Source organism: Engraulis encrasicolus, chromosome 9, assembly GCF_034702125.1.
Source record: "Engraulis encrasicolus isolate BLACKSEA-1 chromosome 9, IST_EnEncr_1.0, whole genome shotgun sequence".
Classification (NCBI taxonomy): domain Eukaryota; kingdom Metazoa; phylum Chordata; class Actinopteri; order Clupeiformes; family Engraulidae; genus Engraulis; species Engraulis encrasicolus.
This window is the reverse complement of record NC_085865.1, coordinates 19,170,629-19,189,662: the sequence shown is the minus strand read 5'-3', so window position 1 is coordinate 19,189,662 and position 19,034 is coordinate 19,170,629. Positions and strand designations below refer to the sequence as shown.

Here is a 19,034-nt window from a genome sequence, read left to right as displayed (position 1 = left end):
TATACCAAGAGTGACTTTATTCCCAAAATGAAATATGTATTGGCAACAGAAACTGTTGGCATGGTATAACTGTAAAGAATCCCTGCAAAGTGTTGTTTTCAAAATAGACCTCTAATCAGAACATGGACAAATCAATCTTCAACTGAAAAAATGAGCTGAAAAAAAGTTATATGGAAAGCAACGCATGGCACTTTCAAAAGCAGCAAAAAAGGAAACCTGCAAATCTTAAAAAGTTGCGTACAGAATGGTATGACTTGGGTAGCCATTCTCAAGACTTCACCGGGACCCAAATGGCGAAAAAGTTATGAAACAATGATTGACTAGTGAACAACATTTCACAATGACAATGGATTTGAAGTTATCTCACATATATAAAAATAGTATTTACAAATATGGGTTATGCAGAAGTGGAAAAAGCATTTATATCGCATAGTCTCACTTTGTTAAGATAATGCATGTCAACAACATACAATACACACAGAAATAGTCTTAAATGGTTTGGCTGGATAAGCTGAACAAAACCCCCACGTGATAAAAAGTCTGGCAAGTTGACACCAACAGCCCAAGCAAGTGTACACCAAGACAGCACCATAGAGAAAACAGAAGATATCATCAGCGAACTTGACACAACTTGCGAACACGTTATCATACACACAAACACACAGTCTGATCAAAACCAAAGTCGCATGAGACGAAAAGGTTGACTAAGACTACATACACAGCTGAAGGCATTTTAACAGGCTAACGCCAAGAAGACTTTTGTTTGACATGATTATCTAAAAGCCTTCATTGAAAGAAAAAAACAGCATGTTGAGCAAACATGTTTAATTTAGTACAGTTGAAGTCACCACAACACCCTGCACCACACCACCCACACCTTTCTGCACTACTGTATTTGGCAAGAGCTTACAGCCGAAGTGCCATCAGAAGGAAAGAGATAAGGCCTGCAGAAACGGATCTTGTTGTGCTTCAGACTTAGCATTTGGTGCAGAAAACTCTGAAAGCACACCCTGACAGTCAACAACACCCACTAGTTAAACATGAACACCTCAAAGTCTTAGCCAGCTAATCTACTGTGCCCTCACGTTCTTACAACCGCAGATGGACCAAGAACGTTTAACATTTAACCACAGATAAAAAGTTTTTCACTAGTATGACGTCAATGCTGATGTGAAGTGTTAATCTTCACGCTGCTCATCGCCATGTAGAGAAAACAGGAAGGGGACAACAAACGATGCCCTCCTACTGGCATCACGCACTTCCTGTTTACAATGACCCAGGACAGGGGCGTCAAACTCATTCAGGGGCCACATGTAACCAATTTGATCCGGGGTGCGTTTCTTGACAACTTACTTTGTTGCAATGCAATTTCGCGCTGGAAACCTAGTAAGTTGCTAACTGGTTAGCAACGATGCGTTCGAGTTGTTTTGAAGAAGGATCTGCGTGGGAAAAACAGGAACAGGATAATTGATTGAAAATGGCAAGAAAAAAAAGGCAGATTGGTTTTGAAGTATTGAAAACCTGACACCTCTTCTTCTTCTCTCTTTTTTTTTGGAAGTAAAATGCTTTTTTTCCTCTCCACAAGTCTGGGGCTGCATTAATCCATCTGACGTAGTTTTTGACACCCCTGCCCTAGGAGCACACATGCCAAAAACTGTGATCCCATTTGAATACGCCATCTTTTTCTCCATACAAAATTATACTTCTTTTGAATGTTTGGAAGGGAATAAAGGTTTCACTGCAAAAGGAGAGATCTACTCTCTCTGAGACTGAGGCAGACACTAGCTGGTATAGCTAAATCAAGGAAGTTTTGAATGATTGCATACAGGTACAAGTAGTAAGAGAATAGACTGGACTCAATGGCTATTCTGTGAAGAAATAACCATAAGGCTGGGTTGAAAATCAAAGCACCGTTGATAGACATATTCAAAAAGGAGGATATTAACAGCAAGGCTGACTCGAACCTCCTGCAAGACTTCTGCAAGGGTCATTGTCTTGGATGAGACTCCGTGTGTTTCCAGTCTTCAGGAGTTGTGCAATCATCACTTGTTAAATGTTCTGCACCTCACACATTGAGCAAATCTCAGACACAAGACACTCCAAAAAGACCAACATCTCTTTGTTTCCTTTCGGGTAAATGATTTGTAACAGCAAGATTAAAAAAAGAAAAAGAAAATATTTAGAAAATAGATTATCAGGGGGAGGGCAAGAGGAGGAGGCTGAACTGATTGAAAAGTGCAGTTTGGCCCTCAGACTGGTAAAATGTGCAAGAGACGGATTCTTTTTTTGGGAAGAGGCGTCCTGCCTAGCATAGTCTTTCATCTCCAGGCTGTGATTGGCTGTGGCTGCTGCTGTCTGGATGCCTACTGGCTGAGGAGGTGGCACTGGGCGTGTATGGAGGCGGGGCCTCTGAGAAGCTGCTGGTGTCCGTGCTGTCCGGCACGGCGATGGGCGGGGCTCCGGATGCTGTGTCCACAGCCTGGGCATACTCACTGTACGGAGGAGGCTTCAAGTCATTGGCTGGGGAGAGAAAATGTAAATATGCACTTAGAATGGGCATGGAGAAATGTCATGTTCTGTTCAGATGGTGTGCTTTGTCCAGATGAGCTACGTAATTCCAAAAGCCTGTTAACACTGCCCAAACCCAAACCATAACCATAACCAGTAGAGGCGCTGCTGTAGTGTGCTAAAATGGCTTGATAGCTCAGCTCAACCGGAAGCTCTTATCGACATGTGGTGAATCAACAACTATTCCAGTTCACACTGACAGGAAATGACACGACGAGGCGACAAACACAGCACCAAGCAAGTCGGGGCTAAACAGGAAAGAACCACAAACGGTAATTTCCCCTTGAAGCCACAGTGGGCTTTCCAGAACAAACCGAATCTCTGTACGTGCTACCGTTTTTTTTGTTTTTCCAGGCACTCATACAAGTCCCAAAGAAATATGTGCAGGGTTAAGTGTGTCGCCATTCATTGTTACTCTGTGTGTGCACATGATGAATTTGCTATACATCATTGCTGGAGAGTGGTGTTCTATTGTTCCGCTCCATGTCCGTCCAATAACAATAAAGACCATCGTGTCTGACAATGAGTCATGTCCTGTATAACTGGCAGAGTCCCATGCTGACACCATGCTAACACCGGCTGGCCACTTGGCTATCCAGATCGGATACAGTCTCATCAACAGCTATGGTTGGCAGGAGCCGTCATGCACCAGTGAAGATTATGAAACACCCTCATACTGTGGTTGTGTGTTTTTTTGACCAACTATCGAGATATCGCCAACACGCTATCACTTAAAAAAAAGGCAAAAAAAAAAGAAAGAAAATCAGGATACTCACTTCTTACAAGTTTCAAAACACAAAATTCCCATACTTCCTCTACTTATTCATTTTGAGTGGAAAGCGTCACTCATGTGTTTGGAACTGGATGGGCCAGAATACTCAGGTCAAAGGTCATGATCTTGTAAACGCAGGTTAACATTAGTCAAATTCCAGAGGAAAGGCCGCTGTTGAGTCATCTCCCTGGCTAATCTTTCCCCATTGTTCAAACTATTCAAAGCAGTCCTGTAATGTGTCCTCCTAGTGGGCCGTGTCGGGAAAGTCAGACACAGACAAACTCCTGGACAACAGCACAGCTGTTGCAGGGGGTGGACCATCAGGCCAAATTAGTCACTGTTGATGCATTTAGTTTCCCTGCTATGGCACTACATAATAAATACCACATCCTGACCGTGTTCAGATGCTGAAGAATCTACCCTGGCTGTTCAGAACTATTTGGTAAAGCATACAATCAGAGAACCTTCAAATTTGGATAATGACTTTAAAACTACTGGCTATAATGCGCAGGTCAGACACAGAATGAGCAAACTTGAAATTTGCATATTACATGGATGCATTGTGCATCTTCTGCAGATTTCTTTGACATGACACAGGGTATATACACCAATCTTGAAGTCAAATTTACTACCATTTAATACCCTTTTTCACTACCTATAGATTTTTTTTACAACCATCACAACACTCCGATGCGAGTATTAACAAGACATCTTTTGTAATTTTTACCTCCTTAACATTACATAACACTTTCGTTTTTTGGAAAAAAAAAGCGCCCGAAACGGAGCAGTATGGCGGGACGGTACCATGCTCAGGGTACCTCAGTCATGGAGGAGGATAGGGGAGAGCACTAGTTAATGACTCCCCTCACCAACCTGGCAGGTTGGCATCCTGACGCCCTAACCGCGTACCCATGACTGCCCTCACACTGCCCTCAGATACAGAAATAATCTTTTTTTATGTCAAAATGGTACGACTAAAAAAATAATACCTTGTTTTTCAAAAAACAATACCTTTTGAGCAAATTTACAACTTTTAAGGCCATTAAATTTTGACTTTTTAATTTATCACCTTTTAATACTTATTAAAACCCTGCATACACCCTGTGACAGTTTATAGTTTATTCATCTAAAGAAAAAAGATTTACTATGACTTCAAGTAATGTAAAAAATGGCTAAATACCACTATCTATCACCAGAGAGACTAGGCCTTTTTATCTGCCTAGCGCAGGGTGTGAATACGCACAGTCAACCCAGTTTGTTATGTTGCTTACCCTGGTGTTTCAAACAGTATCTAATCACAAGGTCTTTTCGTGCCACCTACTTTGTATCATTGCTGTTGGTAACAGCCTAGCCCAGAACCCACTGGAACAGCATTCACGGAACAAACAAACTGGCTTTGTCAGATAGACAAATTACACCTCTTATCTTGTGGGATGATTTTATAACATGTTATCTCAAACGCAACGTTCACACATCAACTAGTGTTATGGGAACACTAAAACAGGCCAGCAGAGCTGTGTTGTTGTTCTCCTCCATCACATACACTGCTGATGCTATAACTTCCACTTAAATACCTTATTAGGGAGATGTAGAATTTCAAAACCCAGAACTTAGGGGAGATGTGAAAATCTCAAGGCTACTGCTCATAATCTTGCACCTCCCCCCCGAGTCAGTCAGACATAAACTGCTGTAGGCGACATTGACTGAATAACCCCCCACGACCACAAAATGCCCCTCCTCTCAGTGAGTGATGGAGAGAAATCCCCACATGACCACAACCCCACTACTCCCTCAGAGTGATGAAAAGCAGGGTGATGGGGGTGAGCTCCAGGCCCCTGAGTTTAAGTGACCATTCGTTTGCTGGAGGAGTCACAGTTGTTAGGACAAGGTTAGAAAATACAACCCTCTTGGCACAGCCCCATGATAGAGGCCAGCCAGAAAAGGCCTGGGAGCAAAGAATGGGAGGTCTGCTGCCGCTGCTGTCGCTGTGGGTGACTAGGCTGCTGAATCGAAGTCCTTGCCAGAGGCAAGACGGAAATAAACTCTCGCTACGCTAACACATACTGGGGGTGCTAGCACTGCAGGGCATACCGTAATGCTGAAATAGATCCTCACACCAATTTCAGGTGCCTTCAGGCCTAACATGCATGATGATTTATTGGTCAAGTGGGCTTTGCTGCAAGCTAAGCCAGGCATCTAGCCACACATTACTCTGGAGGGTACTGTCCCTGTACTGTATTTACTGTAAGTCTCTTTGGGAAGAGAGTGTCAGTCAACTGCAGTGCGACGTTATATCATCCAAAAAGTTCTGGATGAGCGAAAAAGTGACCCTACACCAGAAATATGGTAAACTGAATGTTCCCTGTACGCTGAAGTCAGTTACCCATTATCAGGAAGTTAGTCATACCATAACATGACCTGAGAACACCCTGCTCTATGGCTACATGCTAATGTAAATATTGTTTGTACACAAACACCATTTCCCAAAGTCAAGTGTTGGTGTGTGGAACGCCAAGTGGTTGGATACTCTTTGGTGAACTCAGCGGAGTATCCAATCACTAAGCGTTTCACACACTACCAAGGCTAGAACACTTGACATTGGGAAATGGTGAAAGTGTAGACTTTGGGATGACCTTCACCCAACAGCTCGCTATCTCTCTCTCTCTGAAGATGATTAGCCATTAGCAAAGCAAACCTGCCAACAAAGATCCACCATGACTTGCTACTGGTTCACTGGCGTTAGATCAAGTATTTCGTAATAGATAAGTCTTCGAGGGTTGTGTCTTCACAGACATTTGGGTTGAAAATGTATCCCATTTGGCCAGACAGTCAGTGAAGTCAGTTCCCCTCCTCCCTTCTTTCTCTTTGGGACTTTTGTAAAGCTCATGAATGAAATTTATGAGCATATGGCAATAAAACATCTTGTAATCTTATTCCCAGACCACAACAAAACCATGACCTCTCCTCTAGAATCAGACGAATTCTGTGGAAAACTGGAATACATTCTCATCTGCGACAAATGGGTTTCTTTTTCCGTCACAATGTTTTATTTTCTCAAGGCAGATAACACTGAGTCGGGGAAAGACTTGGCATGAGGTCAAACCTCTCAGCTATGCTACTTACTAACGGGAGCAGCCTGCGTCACAAGACGTCAGGAAAAAAAGGGGTGGCTCTTAACTCATCCCCAGATGAACCATTCCGGAAAAACCTACGCCGATTAACCAAAAGGTCATCACACTCTTTTGCCCGTCCATGGATTACACCCAGAGCTCTGATAAAATATAACTTTTTGCAGAGTTGCTTTAAGTTTAGTGTTTTTGTGTAGGACAGGCTTTAAGATATTGCTATACAATCACCCAAAAGTGTTGGAGTTTGTGAAATTCTGAACTTCCTCCAACTGCTCTGCCTGAGATCCTAGTTCAAAGTGTACATTATGCTTTTATTTCACACGTCAGAGTGATGAATGTCTGGACAGGATGAATATGATCCTTTATGTAAGGTACCAAATTGCATATGGGGTACATCATATAAGGTGTTTGACAGATACAATAAGATGTCCTTTAAACAGGAATATCTTCGGGAGCGTACCTATGTTCCCCGGGTCCCATGTTCCCCGGTCTTTGTATGGGAGCGGGGAACATAGGACACTTTTTCTAAAAAAGGGTTCTATGTTCCCCGGTCTTTGTATGGGAGCGGGGAACATAGGACACTTTTTCTAACAAAGGGTTCTATGTTCCCCGCATTGTATGTTTCCAAGTTTTCAAATTGTGCCCTTCCCAAAACCATCCCTAAACCTAATCAGTCAGAAATGCAATGTTTGTTTGTGACCAAAACTATCCCCAAACCTAACCTGTCAGAGGTGCAACAACAACCTGCGCTTTGCCATTCAGCAGCAGTCTACTTGGAAGCAGCAGGGAACATAGAACCCTTTTTTGAAAAAAAAGGGTCCAAAGTTCCCCGCATTGTATGTTTCCAAGTTTTCAAATTGTGCCTTTCCCAAAACCATCCCTAAGCCTAATCAGTCAGAAATGCAATGTTTCTGAGTTGTAAATTTGTGCCCTGACCAAAACTATCCCTAAACCTAACCTGCCACAGTTGCAACAGCAACCTGCACTTTGCCATGTGGCAGCAGTCTACTTTGAAGCTGTGGGGAACATAGGACTCGGGGAACATAGAACCGGGGAACATAGGACCCAGGGAACATAGGACCCAGGGAACATAGGGATGACCCCATATCTTCTTGCCAGCACATACTGTATATTCTCAAGCAGTGTTGGGGGTAACGCGTTACAAAGTAACGTCGTTACGTAATTTAATTACTTTTGGCACTAACGTAGGAACGTAACGCATTACTCTTCAAATTTCAGTAATTTAATTACAGTTACTGCGCTGCCATAACGGTCGTTACTCGTTATAAATTTCAGCCTTGAAATCATGCTCTGCTGTTATTAGTAGTTCTAGATGCGCGAAGAGCTCTGTCTGGGCTGTTTTCCCCAGCCCTTCTCGAGCTCTCGGAAGTGGGTGTGTGAGAGCGCGCGCACGCAGACTGCTGTTCCTTCCTCGTGCATGCAAGGTCTTTCACTGGGACTTTCATGAGCCCATTGCGCTGTGATGTGTAACCTATACTACAATACTTCGAGTTCCACCATCATTTTTTTCTAACCTTTTAATTTACGCCATAGAGGGAAAGTTAAAGTGATTCGCCGCGCAGTTAAATCTACAGTCATTCCGAGTTCATCGTTACGCAAATGCATTCTAAAACAGCTGTACCCCATATCGCAAATGCCATAGCCTCTTTTGTGTTCACTGATGACTGTTAAATAGGCTACACGGCAACAAAACAAAAAAAAATGTGGGTAGCTCCGTCAGCAGCAGCAGCCAGCGCGAGTCAAGTAATTGGGAATAATAACGTGAGAACAACAGCGCAAGCAACACCATGGCGTTGAGGCCGCCACGTTCTTCAGGCTATTCAAATGTGCCTGATCAAACCGTCTTCCAGCACGAACGGATTCTGCATTTGGCAGAATCTTTAATAATAATGTTGACGCATATGCAATGCAATGTGCAGGAAACTGAAAGGCTTTTGGAGTACCCTAAGCTGCAACATCTAGGAGAGGATGTAAGTAGAGTGTCCTACCTACAACATTTCTGTTTGGTATGGCCACCTCACCTTACTCATTCTGTTTTTATTCTGTGAGACCAAAAGTAATTTTAATGCTGACATGACAATAAAAGACAATATTCTATTCTATGGCGTAATGTTAGACTAGATTCAAATGTATTGCCACTTTTATAAACAGGCCTACAGGGCAACCATGAAATGCATTTTAGATGTGAGAATGACAATAGGCCTATATGAGGGATTCCATAGAGGTAGGCCTACAGTTTGCACAGATTAAAATATTAGGCCATTTATACAGCCGGCCTACAACCTTGGGAAGCAGGTGTATTATGAGGTGTGCTGGTAAAAATCCCTTTTCCCGCGAAAAAGTAAAGTAAAGTAATAAGTAACAAGTTACTTTTTAAATTTAGTAATAAGTAAAGTAATTCAGTTACAATTGAACGCAGTAACTAAAGTAAAGTAACTAACTACTTTTAAAAAGTAACTTACCCAACACTGTTCTCAAGACATCCTGTCTGTTACGAATAAGTGGTCTAAGCACAGTTAGACGTGATGTATGCTATGTGAATAAGATAGGTGTGCGTGTGCATGCATATGCTGTATGCAGGGTTTCCCCAGGATTGTTAAACCTAAATTCAATGCTTTTAAGACCTTTTTTTAATGCATGTTCACGTAAAATTTAATACTTTTATCGCACCCATTATTTCAATAATATTGAACGAAATTCAATAAAGAAAGCGCGTATCAAATTCAAACCTCATTACTTCTTAAGAGATTACCTCTCTGTTTGACATGCAAAGTTGCATTGTAGCATCTCAGATTTATTTACGTAAACACAGATATCATTTAGGTTGCACACGGATATGTTTTCAGAAAAGTTAAGACCGCTGTGGAAAAAAAATCCAGACTTTGAACAGTTAATTCAGTGCTTTTAAGACGTTTAATGCTGGACAACTAAATTCAATGCCTTTTTAATATTTTTAATAACCCGCGGGTACCCTGTGTATGTGTGTGTGCGTGTGTGTACATGCATGTGTGCGTGCATGTATGCATGTGTGTGTGCATGCGTGCGTGCACGTGTGTCTCACCTCCTGAGACGGCCTCGTACGGAGGCGGAGTGTCCAGGTGGGAGAGGGAGGGGTCCTGCGGGAGGGAGGCGGAGGGTTCGCCTACCGAGACCTCATCCTGCACGCCATACCAGCTGGGCCAGATGGACGTCTGTGGACACACAGGAAACCAGAACCGGGAGTCAAAACACCCACCCACCAGCAACAAGCAAACAGACAGACAGAAACACACACACAGCAGGCACTAGCAGTGCTACTGGCTAAACACACTGGTGCAGTTATATATAAAATGTCCACCATCTGTCACTTCCCATTAAACAGGAGCTTCTATCAGTTCATCAGATTGCATTCAGATGGTTTTACTGGGCACGCATTTAGTGGCAATTTCAGGGAACTGGTTCATGGAAACAGTAACATAACGGTAATGTATGTTCAAGTGCACAAGTGTACTTCACATTTTAAGAAATAGGCATGTGCTCTAACTACCGCCATGCGATGATCTTATGAGGCTTTTTGCTAAAAACAATGATGATAATAATACAGTCCTGAATTCAAACAGACTACAGTAGGTTTTTTTTTTTTTTTTAATCACAGAATTTCTCCTTAAAGGGACAATGTGCAGGAAATGGTCAAAAAAGGTACTGCAACTATGCTGTTCATTGAAACTGAGCAGCCTGTTGCCAAATTTGATCTTTACATGAAAGTTTACTAAGTAATAAACAAATATTTTCTAGTGTGGTCCAAGTACAGTCATTTTTGGAGCTAAAAATTACTATTTTTGGAAATTCAAAATGGCGGACCATGGAGAAGATCCCCCTTTTCATGTATGAAAAGTGCAATTTTGCCGGTCAAAATGAATACTTAGAATTTGATGTAAGTATTCATGAAAAAGGTAACATTAGTTAGGGGTGGGCGGTATGGACGGTATACTATCGTAAAAGGTATTTTTTCCACCAAGGTATGGATTTTGGCCATACCGTTCTACCGTGATATAGCGCATTGCATCCTGCAGATGGCAGTATAGACAACGTTTTGAACATCCACCCGACTGACTGCCTCAAGTTGTAGCAATAGGGAGGGAAAGTAATCTCATCGCCCCCTGCTGGCAACGTTCCAACCCCCTGCAACAAATGAATGTTTTTTTTCTTTGAAAAATTACATCTCGGCCCTGACGACGAAGTAGAAGTAGTGGCAGTCATATTATGGGCATGTTGGCCCGTTTTATCGAACCAGGTGGTAAAATGTTCGGTTTTTCACTGATCTGAGCTGATTTTAATATTCTTTAAAAAGCTAATACAGAACTACACTGACTGACATGTGTGGCTTGTTTACTCCATGTAATTAGCATAGCCAAATTAGCATAGCCAAACATGAGCCAGAGAGGTGGTTACTCGTCACCACAGAAGCCATCATGTCTACTAGAGAATTTAAAACCATACCAAAATGATCGGGTGTATATATGTGTAATAAGAAGACAATGTGGAACTCAGGATTACAAGAATGTGAAGATATGCGAAGAACTTGCGTTCGTTCGCGTTCATTTGTTTCTCTGTGTTGTCAACGAGGCGCGAAGCACAGCATGCTGGGAGCTGTAGTCCGTTTCCGACCAGATTGGCACAATTTCTATTTTTCTTAAAAGGGCAAAAAATGACTTGAGATTTTCACAGGTAGTAGTTCATGCTATTGTGTACGCTGAAAAATGTGTCTGGTGTTATAGTTCCAAGTCATATCTTTGTGGGATTTTTTTAAAAACTTGTCTATGGGAGTTTCAATAGGATCACCCTGGTGTTTGGAACGTAACCGCTAGGATCGCTGTTTTCCACTTTCCCTCCCAATGTGGTTGTAGAGAAACAGCACAATAATTTCCTTTGAATAAGCTTCAAGTGTAAAATGTATGGTTAGTGTAGTGAACTATTGTTTGAAATGGTATGTGATGGCAACACATTTCGATTCTGGACTCCACAATTTACTGGGCACGATATGCAAGCTAGCTAGCTAATAGCCCAAGTCATTCATGTCTATGCTGGTGTCTGACAAAATAAATGTGCTTAATGTGCTAACATTGGTTGCCTTACATTTAACACATTGCGCCAGTAGTAACAGCTGTATGTTACTATTTCCAGTTGAGATAATATCATTCATCATATCTGACTGGGTGTTAGTAACTAAAATGACCGTTCACTGTTTAAAATGTGGCATTAGCGATTTTGCTAACGTTAGCACGCTAACCGCTGGTGCAGTGAAAGCTGCCATTGCCATTGAAATGCATTAGTTCTGCAATGCATTGCTAACTGCCTCATGTGAAAGTTCGTTTTTCTTAACTTTAACAATGACAGCTTAAACCATTATGCTTGGCATAATCACAGATGCAAGCACACATTTCAAAATTACCATAAACAACTCCAGAAATAGAAAAAAGGTGCAATGAACGATGTAGTTGATACAATCCACGTTCAGTTCTATTTACTCTCAATGTGTTCAGTTTGACACCCCTCCCTTTTCCCCCTCTCTACCCTAGTTTAACCCCTTCGACACTTGGTGAAATTGACAGTGTTCTATTGGGTAGCATTGCATTGCAAAATGCATTTTACATAGGCTAGTTTTTGCTTGTTTTTAAAAAAAATGTAGGCCTAATGGCAAGAATTCACACATATATGAAAGGACATTGTGTCATTTCCAAAAATCAAATGCAAAAAGGTTAAAAAAAATGTGTTTTTTTGTCATTTTGCAACGCTTCAATTTTAAACAAATGTACAATACCGTGATATATACCGTGATACATACCGTGACTAAAATTATACCGAGGTATACATTTTTGGCCATATCGCCCACCCCTAACATTAGTGAATGGGCAGCATGAATTCTGGAAATAAACAACTAAAAATCTCAAACAGTGTCCCTTTAATAATAAAGAAGGAGGAAACGTGCTAGTCTACCCTTGGCCAGTTTGGTGTGTGTGTGTGTGTGTGTGTGTGTGTGTGTGTACATAGGCAATCTCTGCCCCAGTGCTCATCATGCATGACAGATGAGGAGTGTGCAGCATGCAGCGCTGAGCTATGACAACTGCTGCTGCGCTAGGCGACTAACACGTACAGACACAGCATGGGCACGGACGCGACGCCAGCTCCCCTACAGCGCTGCTTGTTTAACATCAAACAGCTTACATCACCATCCCCTTCACAGAGACGCAGGACAGGTAAACAAACACAGAAGGTCAAAAATAAAAGACACTTGTGACTTCCGAGTACAGTACACACTAGGCTAACTCGTAACATCATTAGAAACTTCCACGGTGGATAAAACAGCAACACGAGAAGAAAAAAGACCATCTTTATATTCAAGCGAGTCATTTAAAACAACTATAAAAAGCCATTCATTATCCGTCCTCAGGTGCATGCATGCTTGCCCGATAGCTGACCAGGAACAGGACAGGACCCAACCCCATATCTGCTCCATATTGTGGCTTAGGGGCAGTTAAAATTGAGGGAACTTCCTGCTTCCAGACAGCTTTATGACAACCACTAAAAATACACGGTGACAGCCTCCAGGACAGCCATGGCTACCTGGCCAGGTTTGGACAGCAGGGAAGGGGGGCGGGGGAGGGCGGGCGAGCGAGAATGAGGAGAATAGGTAGGTAGGTAGGGAGGGAGGAGATCATAATGAAATGACTCCGTAATAGCCAAATAGGAAGAGATGAATGATGTAGTTTGAAACAGCACGTCAGCTAGAGCTTTTGGAACAATTAAGATGAATATCCTTTTAAAGTCATTGAATTCAAATAAACACCGGCTGGGGGCTGACTGGTAGGGCTTAGCTAATATGGAAGCCATTATTGCTCTTTTGTTGAGAGGAGGGCAGCGCTTTGTTTGAGCACGAGCAGCGAGGGCAAATCAATCTCCGAAATTGACGTTTTATTCACGGCCGATAGTTTCCAGGTGCCCTAAAGCCTCATGGCGGGGGTTGGGTGGCAGACCGTGGCCGAGACCGGCTGCTTTTGTTTTGCCTTAATGAAGTTAAGTTAGCACAAATTAAAAACACTCCTCCAGCTTGTGAGTAAGTGTAAAGTAACACAAGAGTTTTGTGGGAAAATATACAACCATGCACCAATGGCTGACAGTGTTACGTTTCCTCTGGTACATAAAGACATCGCTAGTCTTACCGCCTCTGGAAGCCCATAAAATAAACGACGCTAACTAGGGATGCAAATTATCGATTAATTCATTAATCATTAGTTGATAGCCTTATCGATCGACTTACGATTAATTGATAAGCGGCGTTTTCCCCCCGAAAATCTCAAAGTTTCTCGAAAAAAAAGTACTAAATCAAAACGTTTTAATTAAACATTGAGATAAAATACCACATTTAAATTAATTGTATTTCAACTCTTTAATCCAAATGTGATTTAAATATTCCCACTATTCACACCCCTTTTCACACACACTCTTCACATGCCCATTTCACCTGCGTCTCTTGTCAGTTGAATTGTCGATTAATTGCGATTAATGTTTTTTAATCGATTAACACATTGATCGATTAAAGTCGATTAATCGATTAATCGTTTGCATCCCTAACGCTAACGTGTGGTGGCCAGTCAAAGTGGAGTCCCCAGAATCTACAACTCAATCTAAAGGGTGCTGCTGGGACACAATTTGCATTTGCAGTCCAATTGACAAATCAGACTGAACACGTTTTACTGTCACATACACAGGCATTGCCTGCAAGAAAGATGCATTGAGATAGCTATACAGGCACAATGTGCAGCAGTGATCTTCCACTCATTATTGGGATTAAAACAGTATAGTGTTAAAAGTAGTGATAGACATGACCTATGTGGTATATAAAATATAAATATAAGCAGTAAGAAAGTGTACAATTGCAACCCCTTAAAACACGGCCACTGTTATAAATTAGCCATTACCAGAATGGTAATGGCCAAGTCGTAATGTATTAGTAAAGGCCCTGTGCTGTCAGCGTGGTATAGTAATATGTTAAGTTAAGTGTTTTCAGTGACTACTGCAACGTTCAGAGGTGGAAACAGTGTGTATGAAGGGGCTACAGCTACAGTTCAAACCAAGTACACGTTGCACACAAAAAGCATCAAGTGAGCAACTCTTGAGAGAGGCCCAGCAGAAGCACGTAGCAGCAGGTTGCCGCCACACAGCATGGGCTTGCTTCATCTTTTCAGGTCGTCACACAAACACTTGGCTGTGAATTGGAGGAAGTTAACGAGGGCTACAGGTCAACCACAAACATGTCACACACCATGGTGCGGTGTAGCAGAGAGCGAAACAGCACTCCGCTAACACAGTTAAAACAAACGACATGGAACTACCAGTATATGTGTGTGTGTGTGTGTGTGTGTGTGTGTGTGTGTGTGTGTGTGTGTGTGTGTGTGTGTGTGTGTGTGTGTGTGTGTGTGTGTGTGTGTGTTTGGGGGTGGGGGTGGGGGGGGTTTATAACAGGGTCCTGATACCTTCTGCCTCACCAAGGAGGAAATGTTTTTCCTGTTCGTTTCTTAGCCTGTTCCCTTGCCCTGCTATTTGCAAGGTAACAGAGCCTCGTGACACCATTGTCACTGCAGCAGCATCGGTGCTGGTGTTGGAATAACTGTAAGTGTGTCTTTGCTACTTCTCGGATTACAAAGCAGGAAGGGCGACCCCCCTGTAGGCACGCAGGGTGTCCTCTTACTCCACAGCTAGGTATGAGGCCACCGGCACAAACATCCCTGGCATTGTTGTTGCTCAATGCAGATGGCTACACACAATCAGGACAACCAACAAAGAAAAACAAGTACAACAACAAAGCAGCACACGTCAAAGTTGTCATAAAACCCTGTAAGCCACTGGGGATGTGTTTGATGCCAAAACATTTTCAATGTCCAAAATGCTGTTTGTTCGACTACTCTGGGATGGGTTGATGTGTTTTATGCAGAAAGAGTGCGTATGGCTTCCGGATTCCTGGCTTCTTTCTGAAGTGTGCCACTTACGTTTTGCCTCTCGCACATCTGGTGCAGGTAAGCGCGCCCCCCGACGATGACGATCTGGGCATTGCGGGGGTTGCTCAGGTAGGCTGCCAGCTGCCTCTGCCTTGTGCGATACCAGCAGATGTAGAAGAAGATCTTGATGATGATAAATACTATGACAACTCTGTACACACACACAGAGAGACGAGAGAGAGGGAGAGAGAGAGAGAGAGAGAGAGAGAGAGAGAGAGAGAGAGAGAGAGAGAGGGAGAGAGAGAGAGACATGGTGTTACAGCCAATGTTTTTTTGACATCTTCAGAAATGTGTCCCCATTGTTCATGTTTTGTACACATTTACAACAACAAATGCGGAGTTACAAAACTAAAACTAGATTGTAATTCTTTGCAAAAAGGACCAGTTTGTTTGCTTGGGTGACATTGTAAGAGCAAATTTGTAAAACATCTCAACATACTGTGTGCGAAAAAAAGGAGAAGAAAAAAAACCCTGTTCTCAATTTTCATTAGCCATTAAGGGGAAGTGTGGGCTGAGCTTGCAGGCAAATTCATTTGACTACTACACCACAACTCATTTGACTCATTTAGTTTCGCTGTTTCATGTACGAGCATATTAGTTTTGTGTGTGTGTGTGGGGGGGGAGAGAGAGAGAGAGAGAGCATTGCCAATGTCTTAGTTACCTTCTCATATTAGTTACTCTCTCAGTTACTTACTTGCTATTGTGGTGTGACTGGATAAACCACTGGCCTTGGCCTTCGCTGCAACAGTCAACTAGGCTTACACATAGTATTTTCCACATTTGTTACCATGAACTTTATCAAGAAATAAATAACAAAAGAGTACTAAGTGTCAAGCATCAAATATACACCACCCCTACTAGGAACTGATCTTCTGAAAAGCATTATTATGCCAAGACAAGGCCAATTTGTTTATGCATTTCTCAAACGAAACTAAAAACAAATCTAACAATGATGCTTATGTGTTATTTAGTGGGCGGTTCAAATAATGGATTATGTTTTTTAAAACACTGTTAAGACAAATGGCCTTAACCTGAGCATGGAGTTAGCCTTCAAGTGTTACTTCTTCATTGACTACTAGGCAAGAGCTGCAGACTATCGAGCTGATTCAGAGTTGACAGCGGTGCATCTTCTTCACAAAAAACCTTAAACACACTAATACTCACATATACCAGTAGAGTTCCATCATTGAGATATGGTGAGTTTAGGCGATAAAGGTGTTCATCCTGCAAATGCTCATCTCTGTTGAAAGATAGAGGAAGTGATTATGAGCCTCTAATCGGCGTTTCGTTGAGTGACCTCACTGTACATCTTTAGTAAGATACAGACACAGACACAGACAGATCACAGAGTTTGGCTCATTGATTTCGTGTTACTGATGTTTCAGTTTGACATTGTTTAGTGCTTATCCCAAGAGGGGATAGCTAATCAAATACCAAACAGCATCTCGCCATAGATAAATACATAAATAACATTACACTGTCTGTTTGATGGCAATATCAGGTCCACCTAATTTACTAGTGTCACACGAATTATGCTAGACGCTACATTGTCAAGATGAACTATTTGTTAACAAACAGACAGCCAACGAACATCTGCTTCACACAACACTTGTTTACAAACTTCTGCCATAACATGAACTAACCGGTGGTGGTTGGACACTCCCAACTGAGATCGCTCCCGGACGTGCAGTCCCAGGTGTTTCTATCACTCCCGGACGTGTAGTCCCACCCGATTATATTTCACGTATTATCATACACTGCCACATACAAGCAATTTAGGGTTAGGGTTAGGGTTAGGTTTAGGGTTGGAGTTAGAAACAAAAAACTAACATCAAAAAGATAACTAGCTCCGTTATATGGCGGTGGGACCGATAGTCTGGCTACTGGGAGCGAGCCGACAGGGGAGCGTTCTGCGTTGGGAGCGTCAATCAGGGAATCGAACTAACATCGGGCAGAATGTGCCTAGCATATCCCAACCACGGGTGGACCACTGGAAGAAGAGGCACCCGCCGATTAGTTGAAAACCACATTTCTAAAACACGTATTGCGTAAAAACATCATCATAATCTGCTCAATGGGCAACAGCGGTGTTTATTCCCTTACTGTACTCAATGCCGAGACGTTAACCAGCCACCATTATGCCAAACAGTGACACAACGGCAATTAGCCATGTTAGCCATTTCAAATTTGGCTAATTGACTAACCACGCCAACGTTTCAACAGACAAACTAATAGCAATGACAACGAAGCGTTGTTTGTGATACATTTCTGTACTTCCAGTTAGCATTATTCGAAGTAAATGGAGAATGAAAACGTATCCGTCACTCACCATTCTGTTAAACCGCTTCAGAGGAAGAACCAAAGAACCAACGTATCCATGATTTTTAAACCTCGTTAGCAGGCTATCGCTACTCGCTATTCCTGTGAAGTTAGCCAGCTACACAGTTTCTTCTCGTATCCGGTGCAAATTCAGCTAGACCTACACGAACAGTCTTTAACTGTTGAAGTATTGTAAATGTTTTAGCCATGTGCCAAAAACAAGGTTCATTTCGCAACAATAACTACGGAAAAGGGCGGGTCTACATACCCTAATAACGTCAACATCCACCACTGTTCAGCCAGGGGGACTTGTGAACACACACACTAGCTAGAACTAGAAGGAGGAGGAACTACGTCGACTAGAGCAGCGTAGCTGTAGTTTCTGATTCATGGCTTTGGGTGGTTCAAGCAGGTGCCACTGCTGCCACTTAGTGGGGACATCCTGTAATCACACATTGCTCCATCCTAGTCTGACCTTTTCACCTTTTGCAGATATAGAGCTAGACAATAACAGTAGTAGAACACGAATATGCGCTTGGAAAAATGCAGCTCAAATATTCAAAGGTAGTTCTACTTTAACCCCATCTCCCATGGGGTTCCCTCTTACCTGTTTTATCAGGATTGCTGTGTTTTCAATGAGCAGGAGCCCAGACAACACTACTGACAAACGTGTAGGTTTGGCTTGGAAAGGGGTCGAGACATTACAATGGCAAATTGTCAGGATTAGCTCTTTTAGCATTATTTTAAAATTATTTTGGGGGCCAGGTTAAACGGCCCTGGAGACATAGGTTCACCACCCCAGGTTAGAGGTGGGCAATATGACCATATCATTATCGTGATATGAAAGTGTATATCGTGCCCATTCTCATCTATTGTTTATATCGTGATTAACTCAATTTATCAATTTTATACAATTTATCATTTAATTACATTTTATGTTGTTACTATACACACTCTCTCACCCCGGCAGGGGTGTCGCACAGGGGGGTTAGGTGTGACTGAGTCACCAGGGCCCCATGTGGTATAGGGAGGCCACTCACAGTCCAATTTATGTAGATATATGGGGGGAGGGGGGCATTGGAGCTGATTGTGCATAGGGCCCACCATTCCTGCTACGCCCCTGCCCCCAGGGGTCCCCGGCCCCCTCTTTGAAAACCACTGGCCTACCCTACACTGCACCCAACTACAGAG

At 42.6% G+C, this 19,034-nt stretch overlaps 1 protein-coding gene across 2 annotated transcripts; it reads right to left on the bottom strand.

Moving 5' to 3' along the window:
- Positions 1-18,202, bottom strand: si:dkey-118j18.2 (uncharacterized). 2 transcript variants are annotated; one of them, XM_063206704.1, is made up of 6 exons: positions 17,854-18,202; positions 17,168-17,281; positions 16,689-16,764; positions 15,516-15,675; positions 9,551-9,680; positions 1-2,520 (listed from the first exon to the last, which is right to left on the bottom strand). In XM_063206704.1, exons 3-6 carry the CDS (start codon positions 16,709-16,711, stop codon positions 2,306-2,308), a joined length of 528 nt encoding a protein of 175 aa, XP_063062774.1. In that variant the 5' UTR covers positions 16,712-16,764; positions 17,168-17,281; positions 17,854-18,202; the 3' UTR covers positions 1-2,305. The 2 variants fall into 2 exon arrangements, with proteins under 2 accessions (XP_063062774.1, XP_063062773.1); XM_063206703.1 differs by lacking the exon at positions 17,168-17,281.
- Positions 18,203-19,034: the final 832 nt, after the last annotated feature.

Excerpts from the sequence above, each read along its gene's own strand:
- si:dkey-118j18.2 (XM_063206704.1), bottom strand. The coding sequence starts at position 16,711 with ATGATGGAACTCTACTGGTATAT. Across the intron at positions 9,681-15,515 it reads AGATGTGCGAGAGGCAAAAC|ACGTCCATCTGGCCCAGCTG; the intron begins GTAAGTGGCACA and ends GTGTGTCCACAG. Across the intron at positions 2,521-9,550 it reads GTACGAGGCCGTCTCAGGAG|CCAATGACTTGAAGCCTCCT; the intron begins GTGAGACACACG and ends TTCTCTCCCCAG.